Source organism: Erithacus rubecula (assembly GCF_903797595.1).
Source record: "Erithacus rubecula genome assembly, chromosome: 13".
Taxonomy (NCBI): Eukaryota; Metazoa; Chordata; class Aves; order Passeriformes; family Muscicapidae; genus Erithacus; species Erithacus rubecula.
In genome coordinates this window covers 15,507,999-15,527,828 of record NC_136665.1, presented here as the reverse complement: position 1 = coordinate 15,527,828, position 19,830 = coordinate 15,507,999, and the positions used below count along the sequence as shown (strand labels likewise).

The window sequence follows — 19,830 nt, the reverse complement described above, 5'->3', positions numbered from 1 at the left end:
ACCTTTCAAGAAGGGCAGGAGTGTTTTCTTTACCCACTGGGAAGGAAAAGGGACAAACTGTTTCTCCAAAAGAAATATAGAAGGCAAGAGAGATGTCAAAAAACAATCTAAATAGAGCATAGAAATATGAGTCACAGAAACATTGGGCTTTGTAACTTCATTCAGCTTAATTTACACCCCCGATTCCCCATTGTGCATCACTGCCTGAGTCTCATAAATTTAGATTCCAACTGTGCTGCAGTCCTCGTGGTGCCTACCCAGGGCACAATGAACAGAAAGCTCCAGCATCATTCCCATGTAAAGGAATAAGTTCAGCTGGAGAAAGCTATTCTGTACAGGGCATCTGAAAACAGCAAAAAAATGCTGAGTTCCACCAGGAAAAAAAAAATTATCTTGCTCGCAGCAAAGGTTAGTTTCACAGAGTGGAAAGAAAAACATTCAGAAGGAAATCTAAAGTTTATAGACAGTACAGGATAAAATAATATCAAATTTATAGGGGAAAACACATCAATCTTATAAAGCAATGCAGTTGAATATTACCTTTTAAAATATAAATGAGCCTTGGATTAAAGCAGGCTAATCATTAAAGGCATGTTTCTGATGTTATCAGCAGAAATACTTCAGTGCAGAGCAATGTACTTTGCCTTTGGGGTTTATGTTTGTAGGTGCCAAATTTTCCTTGGGACTTCACCACCCCAGAATGAATTCTCAGAGTCTTTAAGGCCATGACAGCGAGCTGCAAATAGTGGTGTGCACTGAAAGGTCCCTGCATGAGTCACCAGGGCCCCAAGGCTGCACTTGGAGAGGGAGGCTCAGCACAGGGAGAGCAGAGATGCTGCCAGGGCCAGCACTGCAAGAGGGGATTTTTGGCCCCTGTTTCCCCAGGGCAGGAGGGATTTGCTTTGCACCTGCAGAGGGGCCTGAGGGAGAGCTGAAGTGGCACAGGATGGGGACAGGAGCATTGTCAGGACAAAGGGCAGAGCAGGGGGGCTCAACCAAGGCACCATCCCATTGTCCCTCTGGGAACACTTTGCCATTGCTGCTCTGCACAAGGTGTGCAGTGAGGGTGCCCACTCAGTGCCCTCAGGGAATGGGCACCTGTAGCAATTATGTTGAGATGGACTGGGCTGACACCATCACCAGTCCTTTATTAAAAACTTTACATGCCATCTCTCAATGAACTTCTCTCAGGCAACTCCACACAGCACTGACTCCTTCTCTCCTTTCTGCAAATTTCCTTCTTTCTTCTGCATGACTGGCTAACCCAACCTGTCCCTTACACATCTTCTTACCTTATGTCCCTTCTTCCTCACAGCACAGCCAGCAGGCTCCATCCCAAACTCCAGCTGTAACTTGTGTCCAGCTGCCCCACTCATTTATAACCCCCATCCCCATTGGGCAGGCAAGGCTGTCTCCACTTCTCTGAATCAGTACAGCTGTAATTCTGTAATTCCCAGCTGCCCTTCTCCTCCTGCCACTGACCTGCAGTGAGGATTGCCTGATCCCTGCAATGCCAACCTATCCCTTCCCCTTTATTTCCCTGTGTCTCAGGAAATAGCTCACAGACCCCAAGAACCCCCATAGCTAACCCTGTCTGCAACCACACCCTGGAACCATGCTGGTTTTGTTTCAGAAGTTTGATTTTTCAGAAAAAAAAAAAAGTAAAAAAATCAAAATCACAGGATGCAATAGTTCTGACCAAGTCTGCTGCTGTAAACAAGCCCATCAGACAAGCACAGCAGGCAGCTCATTGCCATCATGCTGCTAGAAACTCTACTTCATGCTTAAGTGTTGATTTTGTCACATCAGTTCTCTTCTTAAACAAAATACGTGTCCACATACATCCAAATGCATTTTGTATGTGACCAGGAGCACAGTAGGTACTTACAACCTGGATTTCTTCACTTAGCAGTTGGTGATTTCACATTTTCAAGAGCAGCCTGTGAAGGCCAGGTGTGTATAACAGAGGTACCACAAGAGAGATCTTTCCATGGAGTGACTGGAACAGCTCCTTGTGAGCAGGATTTTCTGACTGTGAACAAACTAGGGCACTGTGGTGCTTCCTGTGCATTGGCTGTTTTAAATGAAAACTGAATCAGCCCTTAGAACTTAAAAATTTGCTCATTTTAATTAACACAGTAAGAAACAATAGTTGTCACCTTTCATGGCCGTGGCTGGCTGTGTTGCTGCCTGGCAATTTGAACATTGTATACTGAAAGCAACAGTTTGCATTCACACCATAGGATTAATGAAACACAATTCTTGCTAATCATAGAAACTTTTATATAATAACTACCTAGTTACTATTGCTTCTGTCAACACCAAGAGCAAAAATCCTGCTGAACTCACCTTCCAAATCTCAATTGCCCTACAAAGTAGAGACATTTTATTTACACTTTCCTGAGGAATCAGGTTCAAAACCCTGCCCCTTTTGAACTGAATAACCACATATATGGGGCATGTGAAGACAGCAGACCTTCTGAAATATGAAAATATGCAGTTTACCCCCTATAAAAAAAATCAGTGGGAAAGTCAAGACCAGAACTAAGGTAGCCACAGATTATGGTTTCTGCAAAATGCTGTCTACTGAGAAACATGCTCACAGCATCCTTAGGTTGATGTTCCTTGTTAGTTGGTGCAGAATTGCTTTGAGACTGATTTTTCCATCTCGTAACATGTAGTACAGAGAATCACTTCTTGAGAAGATTTTTAATAGGCACATCATTAACTACAGTCACAATAAAAGGTACTTCATGTTTAGCATCATAAAATTCCAGCCTTGATTCAGTCCCTGATTTCTTCCTCTGAACAGGCCTATTTTTAATTAACATATTTGCAGATGTCAGCAGTGCTACAGTGGGTACTTTTTTCTGCTGGTGCCTGCCTTACATCTTTACACTGCACACAAGACTAACTTGATGTGTACCTAATTAATTTGCACAAACTTACAGGTGAATCCTCTGTCCTTCCGAGGAACACATGGCCAGTGTTGTCACCTATGATTAGCTGACAGATCCAATACCTTGTTATGGAACAAAGTCAAAATTTTGCAAAGAATTGCCACCAAATCCCAGCATCTACTTCCTACATCTGGGAGGATCAATCCTATCCATCAGATGATCAATGAACTATCACAGGCACTCAGATAACTCTGCAAATCACATGTCCACTCTAACCCCTCAGGCCAATTCAACAGCCCTACATCTGTGTGTATCTTAGAGACTAGAACAACCAGCATGGAATTCTTTTCATTACCACTGTTTCTTCTTAAATCACACAGAAATGACAAGCTTGCAAAGAAGATGGAGATTTGTTTCCACATAAAGTTATTTCCTGTGAATGCTTTCACACATCCTTTGCCTAACATGATTTTGGTGAAAATGAAATATAGTCATAAAAAACCCTGCAGAAAGCCACGAGTGCTGCCCAAGGGGAATCACACTGTAATGGGGTTCTGCAGGTTTGCTGCCAGTTCTGCTCCTCATCACCTTCCCAAGTCCAAAGGAACAGGCACCAATACTTAAGGGCACTGAAGGGCAGCACTCAAACTTCTCACCTTGTTAATGAGACAAAGAATTAATCAAGAGGCACAAATAATACAGCATCATTCATCTCATAAGCAAGCAGTATTTACTGTGGACTTACTACCTGTGCCCACCTGCCAATATTTCACAGGAAATAAAGCTCCAGTCAATCACAAACACTGTCATGTAGAGCAGTTTATCACATTTGTTTCCAGGTTTATACCTTCTGCTAAGTCATCTAACTGAATAAAGAAGTACTGAATTAGAAAAATGAAAAATTATACTGCACTGGAAAGAGGCTTTAAGCTTCTGTGATTGCAGAGTGTGTAAAAAAAAAAAAATCTATTTCAGCCCGTTTTGATACTTCCTTAAGAAAGTTTCAGGGAGGAAAAAAAGATCAAGCTCAGAAATCTCTGATGATAAACTAACCTTTTAATATATTGCCCTTGATTTCCAGGGTTTCAAAACTGGATTAACTGCCATGGTCCAGATGGATATATTCACTGTGCTAATCCACTGTGTTCACTTAGAGTTTATTATGCTAAATACACTCCAAGAGGATTTTATCTTTTACCTGCACCTTCCTGTGCTCAGTGAGACTCTTCTATTCATCAAGCACGAGAAGCACAAGATGGGGTGGAACCTGCCTTTTTAATTATCTTGTACCAAAGTGGCCCCATGATGGAGATGAACTGCTCAAATTCTCTTATTTTAGAGCAGCTCATTATCTATGGAAGATCACAAACTGAAAGCAAAGGTATGCTGAGCATGCTATTGATTACAGCTGTATTTGTCACGATTCAATAAGTTGAAATTTCATTTACCAAATATTAAATTACTGAAATTATGCTTTGGCTCATCTGCATCCATTTTTTATTCACTTTTATTTGGCGGAACATTTTAATCTTACTTACACAGTTTCTAACTAAAAGTAAACTACGCATTCCTAATAATATAAATATGAAAAATAGGGTGTGCTCAGGGACTGCAGTTGAATACATTAAAATCACTCAGTTTGCTAGTTAACATATTTCCATCCCTTTTATGTACAACCTTTCACATTCAGTTGGCAGACTGCAAATTCAGGGCCTTATAAAAAAAACACTGTCTTGATTTTCTGTTGTGACAGCAGAAATCATCCAAAATATCTAAGAGTTTCCCTAAAGGACACTCACTGCCTGGTACTTCCCAGGTGCAGCAACAATCTGAATTTGAGGTGAACATCATGTCAAATTCCACTCATCTGTCAATGTAGTGGATTATTTCTTGAGAGACTGAAATTGGCTGCCTGGGATCAGAACACCATCAATCTTATTCATGTAGGGTGCAGAGAATCTGCCTGAGCCAGGCTCGCAGGAGGGAGAGCTTGGCTGCTTCTGAGTAGGTGATGAGGCAGCTGTAAAACCTTCACTCTATCTGTAGCACATCCCTGAGTGAAAGATTTTGTCATTTTTCACATTTCCCCAACATTTGGTATGCATTCAGTGTCTTGCTCTTCTTGCTTCATAAAAAAAGTGATTTTTCAAGCTTAGGCAAATGTTGCAGAGCTCTGGATCTGCCCAGCTCTCATTTTTTCTCATAATGTCACTTGTTTCAACTGATTCTATAAAATGATATTACATTTTCCTTTTACATATCTGCTTAGCTGGGCTGTTTTTTCCCCTTTCCTTCACTAAGGACACACTCAAATAACCAGCAGCATTACTGATAATTGCATTATAATAAATCTCTGTGAGTCCCAAATAAATCCCACAGCCCTTAAACTTCAAGCACTCCCAATTTCCAGTGCCAGGGGGTAAAGGTAACACCTTTGATTAATCTGATGCTCTAACATGGGCACTGAGACCTGGCCTAGCAAGGATTTTGGTCTATTCCTCTACAACATTTATGTTTTATTACAACAGACCAAGACAATGCCAATACCTGCAATTTCCAGGCAAGAAATTTATTTGGGAAAACTTTGAGTTTTAAAGTTGCTAAAGACCTGTATTCAAGACCATCTATCTTTGAAGGGATGACATTCAATCGAAAAAACATTAAAATATTAATTGCCACATTGTAAAATGACTCATTACTGTGAGTTACCACTTTCAGTCTTTCATTTCTGCAACTCTTGTAGCCTCTCCCACCTTTTCTTTGAATTCAAATTTGGTAAAGTGGCATTCTCGGCCCATTTAATTTTAACCAGATGAAAATACTGTGCTAGAAAATGCCACCACCTCAATTTTTAGCATAGCACATTCTTCAAAGCGCAATTAGCAGTTGAAGGAGTTATGTGATCCATTTCTATTAATAAAAACACAATAAAACCACTGCTGTGCTGTCCCTGCAGACCCAGCAGCCCAAGTGAGCTGTGTTCTCCACTGCTAACCTGTGGGATTGATTCTGCCTTTACTGCACTCTATTCACAACCCCAAATTCCCCCCCCAGGTCACACTTCTGCAGCCCCATCAATTTTCAGAGGTAAATTTGAGAACCTCAGAGTGTCTCCTCTAATCCAAGCAAACATCTGACCTGCAGCACACACAGGGGACTGAGGGAGATGTGGTGCTGGTGGCTTAAGGAACAAACCTGGAGCCAGTTTGGGTCAGAAAATCCAAAGTTCCACAGAGCTGTGCTGTCACAGTGTCCAGGTTCTATAGAGCTTCCAGAACTTCACCAAATGGGGAGAAAGGAAGAGAGAAACAAGGACACAGAAACTGAGCCACTACCCACAACGGGATTCTTATGTTGGGAAATTGTTAGAAAATGACATTAAAGGATTGGCAAAGCACAACACACATCAGACTCACCAAAAAAAACAGATGCTGCTCAATACAAAGGCAAACAACTCATAAAACTTAAGTGATAAAAAGAATTGTGATTAATCAATCATTTATCAAGACAGGAGCACAGGCAGAGCCTGCAAGCCCAGAGCTGAGCTCAGTCCTACCTGGTCTGTGCAGGTGATGCTGCTGGAAAGTGTGATGGAGGGACCCCTGACAGAGCAGCATTGCACAGGCACTTATCCACAAATACAGGACCCAGGACATTGCAGAGACCACTGCCATTCTCTAAACAAAATATTAGACACGCATTATTATCCAATGCCTTACAGCACAAAGAATAGTCAGCTTCCATTACAACAGTGTCTTTAATATTTTTTTGCTTTTTCACTCCTTTTGCTAAATGTCTTTTGATTATTATTTCCCCCTGCAGGATGCAATTGTTGTACAACAAAGGTCATGCCCAAAAAGGACAGCTGAGGTAAAGAGACATCAACACAGGAGCCTGGATAACTTTAATAATTCAATGGTAAAAAATCAAACTGTAATAATCTGAGGACTAAAAAAACCCACAATATAAATAGAAGCTGGAAAAATATTTTCACACTCATCCATAGCTCAATTTACATGGGAGTTAAAAATATAAACCAAATTTTTAAAAAATCACAGCACCAGCTGGAAAAAAACCAACATGATTTCCAGACAGTATCAAAGCTGCTTTAAACACATTGCAGAAAGGCATAAAAAATCCTGAGATATCCAAGACACATTGCCAGAATACTCCATCCTCAAAACTAAAAATGCTGTTACTGACCCAGAAGGTAACAGTACATTGTTTGGTTTTTTGCTTTTGCAAGCATTAATTATTAATCACGCTTCTGTCTACCCAACAAAGTAATTGTTTCTCAGAATTGTGTTCTAATCCCTAGATGAAATCAGCTTCCTTTTGTTTGACCTGTGCACGTACAAGGACTGGAGTATGACCAGACAGATTTTCAGATGTGTTCTACAGAAAATTTGGTGCTTTCACAAATCAGATTTTCTCGAGATTTTTAAAATATTCCTTTTGCAAAAGCAAAAAGCAATTTCTTTGTCTGTTGGTGCACTTGGCCATCCAGTGCAGACAACTGTGATTTTTCATACTTGTGTTCATGGCTGTAGTAAGTGGCTGAATTTCCCTGTGACTTGTTAACTTCAGCAGCTCTTTCTCAGTGCCTGCAAGGCTCAGCTACGCTACACATCGTCCAGTTCCCTCAACAGCACCTTCTGCTGCATTTCAGATGGCCAAATTAATCAAACTTCAGGCACTCTCCTCACTCAGCCAATGACGGGATGCTGCTCTCTATCTAATAATCCAATCAGCTGAACATCATTTTCACAGAGCAAGAAAGACTTGGAAAGATTAAATCTCTCATATGGAAAAAATCATGCCTTTACAAAAAAAAAAAAAAAGAAGGCAACAACAACAACAAAAAAAACCCCCTGCATGCAATATCAGGGGATTTCTACAGAAGGAAGATGAACAATATGAAAATAGTGAAATGCTGTGGTAATAAAATATATGCATGTAAATCCTTTTTTTTTTTTTTTTTTTCCCCTGGTTTTAAAACAGCAGAGTCTTTGGGAAGCTTTTTAAGTCTAATTAGTTGAAATGAACCACATAAACTGACAAGCATAATTAATAGAGAGTACCAAAACATTATTTTGATCAGCATGAGGCTCTCCCTTTCTCTGTACTGAGTGCTTGATGCACTGCTTGGTGTATAATTAATTTCATTTCCAACTGTTTGCTTTGCAGTATACAATGCTCTTTTTCTCCTCTCTTTTTAGACCCATTTATCTTGCAAAATAGGTTCAATCTCCTCAGATCAGGGAACCCCCAAGAGGGTTCCTGTGTCTTCAGGAATTAACACCTTCTTGTCATAATTGGTGCTCCCGTGCTTTTTATACCACAAGGCAAAGGGAAAGGTGAGTCTCACGCGGGGGAATTTCAGGTATTCAGGTTATTTAAACTGAACTTTAAAAATCCCAGACAAAGAGCAAAACTTCCACAACCTGCTAAATGCTCCCGTGTCTTTCCTCCAGCATCATGTTCTTAGCACATGGACAGCAGACTTACTTTGCCCACTCTTTATTATTAGTTTCTGTGGTTTTTTAAAATACAAAAATCTCTCTCAAACTGTGCTATTTCAAATTACCTTTGCTCAAACCCAGAATTTCTTACAAACATTTCTTCATGCACTCATTCATCAGTAAACTGTCACACACAGAATTTTACCCAGAGATCATCTTATCACTAGTACAGAAACACAGCAGTGAATATTTTCCACTTATTATCTGATGAGTTCCAGATCTGCTTTCTGAATCTGAAATCCTGAAATCCTTACCTGAGTAATCCAACCAAGAGCAGAGCACTCTAGTAGTGTTCATCGGAAAGATCTAATACTTTTTTAAATCCATCTGTACCACAATAAGGGATTTCTTTTATAGCTTCCCAATAATCTTCTTTATCAGGATTAAAAGTAGAAAAAAAATAAAAATCTCTTTTTCGTTACAAATCCTGTTTCCAGAGTAAAGAAGACATCTGAGCTCTTAGACTGCCGTCAGAAAAGTGGCCAAGGTTTGAGGGGTGGAAACCTTCTCATTTTCACCTTTAAATCATTTCCTAGCATCCCCCTTTGTGGCCGAGGAGCCTTTCGGAGCGCTCTGGAGGTGAGGGGCAGTTTCCAGGAGGAGCAGCGAGCCCGGCCCCGCACGGGAGGAGCGGATGGTGCGATGATGCTGCTGCTGCTGCTGCCGGAGCCGATCTCAGCACAGCCCTGCTCGGGAGAGCATCACATGTGCCTTAAAGCGACACAGCCCCAGCCCCGGCCCCGTTAAATAGCGGCGGCGGCGCCCGGGTGGGGATGCGGGAGGAGCGGAGCCGGCAGAGCTCGATCCCCGCCGGCACCGGGCACGGCCGCAGAGCGAGACCCGAGGGAGGCTCTGTGCTCAGAGAGAGCAGCACACGCTGCCAAGGGGAACGGGGTGCGGGGAAAGTGCAACGAGGCACACGGGGGAGCAGAGACTCTGCACGCTCCCAACATCGCAACTCTGAGTGGAGACTTTCCTTCCAACTCCATTTCCGAGGCATCTGCAGACAATGATTTCTGATTTACTCACAAATGGTAAAGCTCAGCTATGCCTGATTATTTATTGCAGTTATTTATTCTCCACATCTTAAGTGGCCATTTACAGGAACGGAGTGGTTTCCTCTCCCTCTTGTACCATATGTAATTATTTTTTTTAAAGAGCCATTGTATAGACTTAGTACATACCATTCACTTGATAGTACAGCTCTTATGTCTGCCTACAAAAGAAAAAGGGCTTGGAGACAAAACAGAAACTTCCATTTTAAGAGCTCAGGATGTGTGCTATAACACAATGTGTGATTATTTTTTTTCCCCCTGGATAACCTGTGGTAGAAGAGTGTGCCACCTTCACTGTTCACCAAACAATCATAAATAATAACAGCACTAAGTACCCTTACTCTCAAATACCTCCATCTCAGCACCTGACATCTGTCTCAGACTCTCACTGAGAGGTGCAATGAGTTTACCTGACAAATCACAAATCTGCATTTTATTGGGCAATACATACCAAGAACTTGGCCCTGCAGACCAACAGAAATGTTATACTGGTCCCTGCCACAATGCTGAGAACAGGTCTTTATTGCAGCCTTAACACAGTGAAGCAATTGGTGGCAGGTGGGTGTGACAAAGTGACACAGGTGATCACTGGCCACGTCCCTGAGCAGAGCTGGGGACAAGAGCGTAGCTCAACCCAAGCCCCATGTGATGAGAGATGATTTCAAGGGCTTTTTTCAGGTGCTTTGTTTGAAAACACATGGAACAATATGGTTGGACATATAATGATATGTTTAATAAAGGTTTTCTTGTTTTCCTGAAGAATTGCCTTAGACACAGAGAAGAACTGAGATAGTTATTACTTTCTGGTCTCAGGAGGGTCTAGAAGGCTCAAAAAAAAAGCAGATGAGAGGCAACAAGATCCCATAAAGTACTGATGAACAAGGTAGGCACTTTGCAGCTACCCAGGAACAGAGCAGGAGCCAGCAGGAGACTGCTGGTGTTTACTGCCAAAACCACAGGGAATCTCAAGGAATTCAGTTCCATAATATCTAGGGAGATTTCTGCAGCTCCTGTGAGGGGCAGGTAATGGGATTTAATTGAAAAAGAACACTTAAGATAGGTCCCTTTTAGGACTTTGTGGGTATGATACAAGTGAAAGGATACAGTGGGGAGGTGTGAAGAAAGATGGAGAAAGCAAATATAATCTACACAAAGGCCTTGTGGACAGCAGGAAGAATCAGACAAATGGTGGCCACACACCTTGGCAGAGTAGGCAGAGACAGATTTATGCAAGATACAGATTTATGTAAGGTACAGCAGGACTGTCACTCTGCCAAGCACTGCTAACTCCCAGCTCCATGAGGCTAATGCCACCATAACCCCTGACAGATGCTGCTATTGCTCAGGACAAGCTCTGCAGAAACAGGGGACGTGTTGCTTCTGCTGGGTAGGGGTGAGATCAGAGGGACAGAGAATATTAAACAGCCTGTGTTGCAGCCTCTCCCCTGCCCTGCCTCCCAGCATCAGACAGGAGCACAGAAGTCCTTGGCAAATCTTGCAGAAACAGCCTCACACCTGCTTTGATGTGTTTGCTGCCAATTTTAACTTTCAGTGGACCAATGAGACATCAAACATTTTCCTCTTGCCCTCTTTGCTAAGCACAGTGTCATATCCACCTGATGCTTTGGGGCTTTACTTCATCCTCCTCATTTGGCTTTGACAAGGAGGGGAGGATGCTTTACAAGCACCCCTGGGCCCATGTTGAATGTGGGGCTACTGACACTGACATGCTGGAAAGAGAAAACTGGAAGGGGAAAAACACATGAGTGAGAGCAGACTGCATATTTAAAAATGCTTTCTCATGAAAAGGGGAGGCTGAAAGTAATTTCTCTAGACAAAAGGGAGATGGGACAAAAGCTGGTGTCCTGTGGAATGGCAGCTCCTGGCAGTGCTGGGGCATGATGAATCCAAGCCCTGCAGAGGGGCAGAACACCCTGTGGGTTATGTGCTCTGTGTCTGGCTGCTGGGAGGTGAAGAGTCAGGAGGAGATCCTTCCACCCCCACCTGATACCTGATGGGACAGAGGAGAGGACAGAGACCAGCACCTGAGCTATGGCAGCTGGGGAGCATGCAAACTGCCTATCCACAGCTCAGACAAAGGCTCCACAGGGCTGCTGGCACAGCTGCCACAAGCAGACCATTACACTGGATGATATTTCCAAGGTGAAGGTAGGTTGCAAAGGGCCAGCAGGAATCCAGCTGTCTTTGAGAATCTGCCCCACACCCAGGGCTTCACACACAAGGAGAACAGCCTTTCCTTCCTGCTTCCACCATTCATCTGGAGATGCCAAGTGAATGACAAAAATAGGCAAATAAAAATAAATGCTCTTCCCTGCCTGGACCTCTATTTATCACAATTTTCTGGGCACACAGAAAAGGACAGCATATGCAACTCAGGCAGGCTCACACAGACAGCAGATTGGTGCTTGCAACCAAACAGGGGCCTCTGGCCTCTGCTCTCTGCATTCTGCCTCCTCTGCCTCCCTCTCCTCCTCCTCCACACTTGCCTTTTCCCCATGAAGAGGTTTAATACAACACATCCCAGGCTCATATTTCACAGGGTCTGGAGAAGGCTCACCACCTTGGAAATGCAAAGCTCCTCAGTTCTAGTGTTCCTGGGACAGCAAAGCTTTGCTTTTCACAGATTGCACTCTCCACCCTTCCCAGCTGCTTCCACCCACCCTACAAAGCTCCTTCCCATATCCCAGACTCTGCCTTGGCAACAGGCACTGCACACTGCAGCTCCTCCCTACCTAAATGCTCCTACCCAGGTGAGCCAAGTGTAGTCTCACAGCAAGTTTTACCTCAATTCCACCAAAAGCCAGATTACTGGTACACATCCTAGGTTCACAATGTTTGTGGAAGCTTTTTCAAAAATCTGGCAGAGCAGTTTTGCTTGCCCCCTCACCTCCCCACAGAGTTTTTCCTCCTTGGGGAATCATCCCACATGGATAACCAGTAGCTGAGCATGATTGAGCTGCCTACATGTGATAGCTTGAACAGCAGTGCTCTGAATCCCAGAGTAAAACCAGCCAAGAAATTCCCATCCAGGGCCCTGAGCCTCCCAGTGTTTCCTGCTCTTGGTTGTTTTCCTTTCTCATAGTGGAACAGGGAACACAGAGAGGATTCCTTTGGTACAGAGAGATTACAAAGTTTACCAGCTCCCTGGACACAGCTTGGCCCAGACAAACACAACCCACATTCAATGCATGAGTGCAGCAATGTTTGATGTTCTGTGTGCACATCCCCTCTGCTCAGCCAGGTGCTCCACTTCCAGTCTAGAGCTTTTGATATATTTCCAGGAAAACCCTCCTTGTCCTGGGTTTTCCTTTTCTCAGTCCTTACCACTCTCCTCCCTCTCTTGCAGGATATCTGATCCAACATCAGTGACCAAATTGAATCTATTCCCTTTCTTGCCCTCCCTATGTCTTCAATGACAGCATTAAATCCTTCTGTCTATATCATCAGGTTTTCTTCTCCTATAGCTTTTTCTGGCAACAAGAGAAGATGCAGTGATTTTCCTGGAGGCAAACAAGAAAAGCTCAGCTAGAATGATATAACATTTTTCATGAAGGAAATAAACACCAAGGATTTGTCTGGCTGTGACCACAGCACTGATCAACATGAAGAGCAGGTACACCAGGAGCCTGAAAGAGCAGAGCTCAGCCACACCTGCAGGGAAGCCATTTCCCATGGGAGCCCAGGGCTGGCTCTCACAGTTTTTGTCCCACATCAAGTGCAGGATGTTGGGAGATTTGCTGTTTCCAGGTGCAGACATATGGGTGTGGAGGATCAGCCAAGGCAGCAGCACAGCACACTCAGAGGAGATGCTCCACCTGCTGCTCCTGGCACCCAGAGCTGGTGGCTCCTTTCCACCCTCTTATCTCACAGCACATCACTGCTCTGCCTCTCTCCCTGCTGTCTCAGCCACACCAAACTTGCTTGGCAGAAGCAGCAGCTTTGTCAACCATCCCCAAGCACACAGGGAAGATCCAACCTGGAAGATGACATAACCACAGGGAAAAAGAAACCAAGCAAAAAACACCCACAACAACCACAGAGCACAATAAGTAGCTTGCACTGGAAAACAACAAAATTAAATAACAAGTCTGAATATTGACAAAAAACAGGGAGAAGTAAGAACAGAACACAAAATATTCTCAATTGTTCATCCCAGCCTACCTTAAACATGTGGTTACTCCTTGTCAAAGGGATGTCTGCTCTGCACAGTTACTGTGTTTGGGAAGCAGTGATTCTGCTTTTTACAGTTTTCCAAAGCCTAAGAGGGGAGAGAAAGGAAAAAGAACACATCTATATTTGTCAGGCAAGTTTATATCACAAAAGTTTGCGTCCTAGTTATTTTTAAAGTATGTAGGGCAATGTACACAAAAAGTCTCAACCCTTATCTAGAACTTGCCATTAGCTGACAAGATCAGCACTTGCTAAGGATTAACAAGATGAATTGTCTGTGCAGTACATTATCATCATGTAAAAAATATTTCAATAGCACCCTATACATTTAAAATATAACCAGCAAAACATGACTGTGCTCAGGATATCATGGCAGGTAAACATAGCCATCATGTAATAGAAATGAGTTGTCCATTTAGTTTCAGTTCAGAGATACCAAAAAGTAAAGAAATCTAAGTTAAAACAGCCCATGAACTGATAGCAGTTCATGGCTTCTTGTGATACTATTATCCTTTATCTATACATTAGCTAGAGAGATCTGAAAATCCAGAATCTTTTCATGGATTCTCAAATTCATCCCAGCACAAACTCAGTGCCTCCAGCTGATTTTTAAAAGGATAGGTTGAACCCATTATATAAAATGCTTTGGAATATTCCCAGTTTGAAAACAAATTTTTGTCAGGCTGCAGCTGCTTTTCCAGACCAACTAAAAATCACATTACAAGCAAGATCCACCTACTGTGGACAAATCATGGGTCAGAGGCTTTATGAAATGAAAATCAGTCTATCTATAGCCAGAGGGAATATTTGATATATCACTTTTATTATGACAAATATCAGTCCTCAAACACAGGTTTAGCATCTACTTTTGCTGCTGAAAAGTCAACTTTTACATGAAGGTGCAGGTGTTTTTAGTATTTACAACATAAATAAAATAAATCCAAGAATAGCAAAGACGTTCAGAAACTTTGGGAAGGAAATTTCCTATTGTGAGCTCAGATATGGTCACTGGGTTATATTCACTCCCTCTACACTTGCTATGTTCCTAAATTTAATAAAAGATATAGGTCTGAAATTATTATTTCAGCAGCTTTAGAAGCAGGGGTGATCTAGATGGTCTTCAGAGGTTAATTCCAACCCCAGCCACTCTGTGATTGTCATTATCTTGAAGTAATAAAAAAAGGAGGCTTCAACAGCAGTTAAAAAAAGCCTTCTCTATCAAATTTGAATATTTCAGACATCAGCATAGAAACAAGACTATCTAGGAAACAAACTTCCCCCTAAAGCATTGCAGCAAGTCAGCCCCAGCTTGACAGCCCCTCTCTCTCCCCCATGGCAAACTCCCCCAGCCCAGCCAACCTTCCACCTTCTCCTGGCATAGAGACAATTGTAGGAAAAGCAGCCAAACCCATACAAAAAGTTGTTACACAGACCAAAGCTCAAAAATACATCAACCCTTTTCCAGTCCCCATCACCATCAGAAGCAAAACTTTCCCCAACAAACTGTGAGAGCTTAAAGGCAAAACCACCAACAACACAACCATGAACACAACCTACAAAATTCCATTTTCCTGAGACTCACCCTAAAAAAACCCCACCCAAAACTAGGTCTGAAGTCAGAGGCAGGTTTAGTTCTTGGTTCTGTTTTCTTCTACCTTAAACTGCTTTTTTTTTTTTTTTTCTTTTCCCCCCCTCTAAGAGCTTTTGCTTCCCCAGCTCCAAAGGCAACAAACCCACCATCTTCCTCTCAGTGTCTTTCTCCCTGCTGGGAGTTTTATCAACTCAAACCAGCTGAACACAGGCAGGAGCTGGTTTGAAGGCTCAAAACCCCATCAGGTGCAAAGTGTTGTTTTGGTTAGAGTAAATCCCAGTGGTCAGGCACACCCAGGCTGATGTGGGACATGTGCCAGGGTGGTTCTGTGAGCTCTGCTGGGAGCTCAGGGCTCTCCTGGCTGTGAAATGTTCCCAGACACCCAGATCTCTCTGCCTGGGTGCTCCAGTGCACATCAAACACACACCCTGGCACAGCCCAGCACCTCTTTGGGAAAGGGAACTTTGCCTGGTGCCAAAGGAAGATGCAAGAGGCCAGATCAGCTCTGCAGTGTTGCACTTCTGGCCTTTTTAAAGTCCAGGTGCTACCCTGAAAATAGCACTTTAAAGTCTTGTAACTCTGCCTTGGCCTCAGCTGCAGAGCAAATCTCAGCTCTTACATTACACCAGGGGATTGACCAAACAGCTGATTTGCAAATACATTTATTTGCTTCCACTTTATCATAAATACAGACAGTGGTGGGGAAAAAAAAATATTAATAAATTGAGAGGTTTCTGTGCTACTGGTCCCCTGCAGTGTGGACTCTTATACTGGAATCACTCTATGATATTAAATTATACTTCAGTTTATTACATCTAAAATGCCCTGGATTGTGCAGGGGCACAGTGTGGCTTCCACACACCTATTTTAGCATGCTTGGACATCCTTCAGACTAGAGATGCTACATGAGGAAATGCAGTTATGGATGAAATACACTGCTGTGCAATGCTATAGCCTAGGGTTTGTAGGAAAATCCTTGAAAAGATAAAGCAGGCAGACAGCAACAATTTTTGCCTTCAGTTATGTTCATGAAAAAAACACCCCCAACCAACCAAAAAAAAATCATAAAGCTACACAAAAGACATTCTTAAAGGGGGTGGAAATGTGAGTTTGGGGAAAAGATCTCCCACTGAAACCAAAAGAGTGAGAATTATCATGAATACATAGCATACAGCAGCCAATATTCCCTGATGCCATTGCTTAAACAATTAAGATTTAATTCCTTGTCACACCTATGGGCTTTGTCATTATTTAAGAAAAACACTCTAATAGCTTTCTTCCACACCTCTTCTCCCTGTTTGCTGGGCTGGACAGGGAGCTGCAGCCAGAGCCCAGAGTGCTGTGCTGGTGCTGGAAATGGTGAGTTTGAGTAGAGAATTAGTGCATGAAATGAGCAGGGGAAAAAAAAATGATATACTGCTCTGCCTTTGCTTCAAAACAGGTTGGTTGATTGACAGCAAACCCCATATAATAGTTCCTTCCAGGCAGATGGCAAGATCATGATTTGCTCTTCAGTCACAATTTTCTGCTGCCTCTCAAAACCCAACCCATCTCCAGATCTACCAATAAAGAGGGGCCTGGGCTGCTTTATATGTGTTTTACAAGGCTCACATCAAAGCTTAGGGATTAATATTGTGACTAGTTATCATATTCCATTTTGTAAAAATTTGCCTCAAATTTGCCTCCAACATCTCCTGGCTGATCATCTGCAGATAATAGCTGCAGAAATCCACACAAAAGCAACTGGTAAATTCCTGAGCCACCCCTGACAGACAATACTCCTCAGAACGTGTGCGTAGGTGTTGAAAATCCTGCCATACATCTCCAGCTCTCTCAGCACATATTGTTTTTAGGCTGCCATCTGCTAATGCACAGTCCCACCCTAAAAGATGCAGGAATGAATGCTCCAGTCTCCAGGCTGTTCTGATTTTAGATTTTTATTTCTTCCAATTCCCAATACTGAGTTTAAGTCATTCTTAACCCTGAGTCTGCTCACACCACTGCTAATTTTCAGTGATAAAGAGCATTTATTGAGCACTGCTCAGGCACTGCTTTAATGAACCAAAGCAAAGCTTCAGACAATGTGTCCCTGCAAGCAGATTTCATTTGTCTTGGTGTCAGCTGCACATGGAGAGGTGCTGGGACAATCAGGAGCTCTGGCAACACTCGTTTCCCATGCATGTGAGTTAAAAGGATGGGTATTAAGTTGGTGGCAAGGGAAGAAGACAGCTCCTAAAGACACAAAATGGGTAACATCTTGAACAAAGCAAGCCATGCCCATCACAGTGCACAATGTCAGGATCAAATTATCCCAGCAAATAAGGAATGATGAACATTACACTTGATTGATTTTCTTCTGAGCTGAAATTGTCAGCAGTATTCTTTTCCTCACTGCTGATTCTGCTTCACTACCAAGCACATTAGCAAAATTTATAAGATGATATTTAATTTTTTTTTTCTTGTTAGAAAACAAATTTATAATAGCTAATTTACATTGAGTTTCCTATGCAGAATCCATCACTAAAATACATTGGAAGCTACAAATTTAAGGCTAGGAAACTGAAGAGTATATTATCACTTGCCAAGTGAAATTTATCTGGTTTGATCCTTTTTTTACATTCCTCTACTCCCACACATCCCTTTTACTACCCCACCTTCTTCTCAGGTTTTCAAAGATTTTGTTGTCATTTAGTCCTGAATAAAATCCAAGAATCAACTGCAGGCTCTGCACATCAAATTGTGGTTCATGTCACACCTTGACTTCTGTACACCAAGTGGGGAAGTCAGAACAAAGAATCATACACAATACATTAGAATTCCTCCTTGTATTTCTTGAAAAGAAAAAGCTGAATAAAAGAGGACCAAGAAAACAAAATAAGGCTGGGAAAAATGAAACTATGAAGGGCTGTGTGTTTAAAGGAGGTACAACTGGTAGTTTTGTTTTCTTTCCCAGCTTGTACAGCAATCCTCTCTTTCATTCCCTAAATAGTGCAAAAATGGTTTGATAGACTGAAGTTATGTTTTCCTTGATTTCAGTAATCAAGGCAAGTCAGGACAATCTTTTCAATTGAAAATGGATTCTTTTTACATCTAAGCAGCAGTAGTAGTTTTTGTTTTGTCTACCTCTGTTCCAGCAGAAGATTGCAACTTCCTTTCTTCAAGCCTTTGGTGGCTAAAGATACAAACACCCTCTTCAGAGCATGGCAGATGAATTCTCCTGAAATGAAATAGAAAACCTTTCAGAGAGCTTGAAAGCAACTAATAGATTTTCAGGAAAATGCTGAAAATTGGCTTAATGTTGCATAAATAAAGGTATTTATGCAACCTGGAATGCAACTGTACCAAGCAGAAGTCTAGGCCCTACTTATGATACCAAATCCTCCTTCTGCCAGTTTGCACAGAACTTTAATGGACATGGGGTCATTTGCTGCCCTTGTGAACCTCCCCTGACACAGTAATCATAGTTAAATTTTAAATATGAATCATTTTCCAGGCAATATCCTGTTGGCTCCTCCTTCCATTTTCCCACAGGGGGCTGAAAGATGTTAAACTGTTCTATTCACAATTAAATTCATGAAACACTTAAATTCTATGGCAGTCAGACACCAAGGAACAGGAAAATCATTTCATCTCATAATGTTTTAGAGCCCCTAGGCAAATGTAAACACTGTATGTGATAGAGGAAGGATTTATTGCTGCTGCTGAACAGAGAATCCACAGATTTATTTGTATATCCAGCAGATTTTTGAAGATAATTTATTTATTACAGAATTCTGGTAAAATGATTATTTAGGAAGTTTGAGTACACCAGACTCATTTGTGTGGAGATGCATTTTAAACAAAATATACAGAACCAAATCAATCTGTATTGAACACTGGCCTCTAATAGTGAATTCACTCACTCTCCTGCCAGAGCATAAAAGGGTTTGAGGTCTCACATATCCCAAGTTCTGGAGGCCAAGAGACATTTGATAAGTGACCACTGCAAGTGGTGCTGGAGACACATTAAACTTAGGCAGGGAAGTATCTAAATCGCTCTTACAGTCTTGTAAATATTTTACCCAATAATAGTTTAATTAATTTTGCTGAAAAAAACATCAATAAACTCTTCTTCCAAATGTTGTTTGAACCATTCATTTTTATACAGCTCAGAATGCCAAAGGGCATCAATCTGAGTCAGCACATCTCTGTTAGGATATCAAATTCATAGAAACATGGGTAAAAATAGGACTTTATGTCATGCCACTTTTACAGTAAGCACTTGGCTCTACTGGAGCCTCCTCTGCCTCAGCAGAACGAGGCAGCCTTGGGAACTGCTTGGGAAACTGAAGGAGGATAATTCCAGAGTCATGGCAGAGGTTGAGACATGAGCTTCCAAGAGCTGTCAGCAGAGCACTGTGCCTGGAGGAACAACCCCCTGTGCATATCCCAGCTCCATGGCTGGTCATCCTGGTCCTGCCCAACTCGCTGACTCCCACTGAAATATTTGGGACAAAGCCTCCTCCTCTTCTCAGCTCCATCCATGAGATCCAGCAGAGCTGCCTGAGCTCTGCCCATGGCCTGTGGCCATG

The 19,830-nt window shown here is 42.3% G+C and overlaps 1 protein-coding gene across 3 annotated transcripts in view; it reads right to left on the bottom strand.

Annotated features, from left to right (window-relative positions):
* Positions 1 to 18,403, bottom strand: part of TAFA1 (TAFA chemokine like family member 1) — a 210,928-nt gene extending 192,525 nt beyond the window's left edge. Inside the window, exons 1-3 of one of the 3 annotated variants that reach the window (XM_079317460.1) lie at positions 18,383 to 18,403; positions 13,660 to 13,756; positions 6,457 to 6,577 (exon numbers count right to left, since the gene is read on the bottom strand). In XM_079317460.1, the coding sequence (XP_079173586.1) occupies positions 6,457 to 6,577; positions 13,660 to 13,668 (130 nt within the window). In that variant the 5' untranslated portion in view covers positions 13,669 to 13,756; positions 18,383 to 18,403. Of the gene's footprint in view, positions 1 to 6,456; positions 6,578 to 8,676; positions 9,015 to 13,659; positions 13,757 to 15,266; positions 15,406 to 18,382 lie in introns of those variants that run through there. The other 2 variants (XM_079317459.1, XM_079317461.1) reach the window with 2 other exon arrangements.
* Positions 18,404 to 19,830: the final 1,427 nt, after the last annotated feature.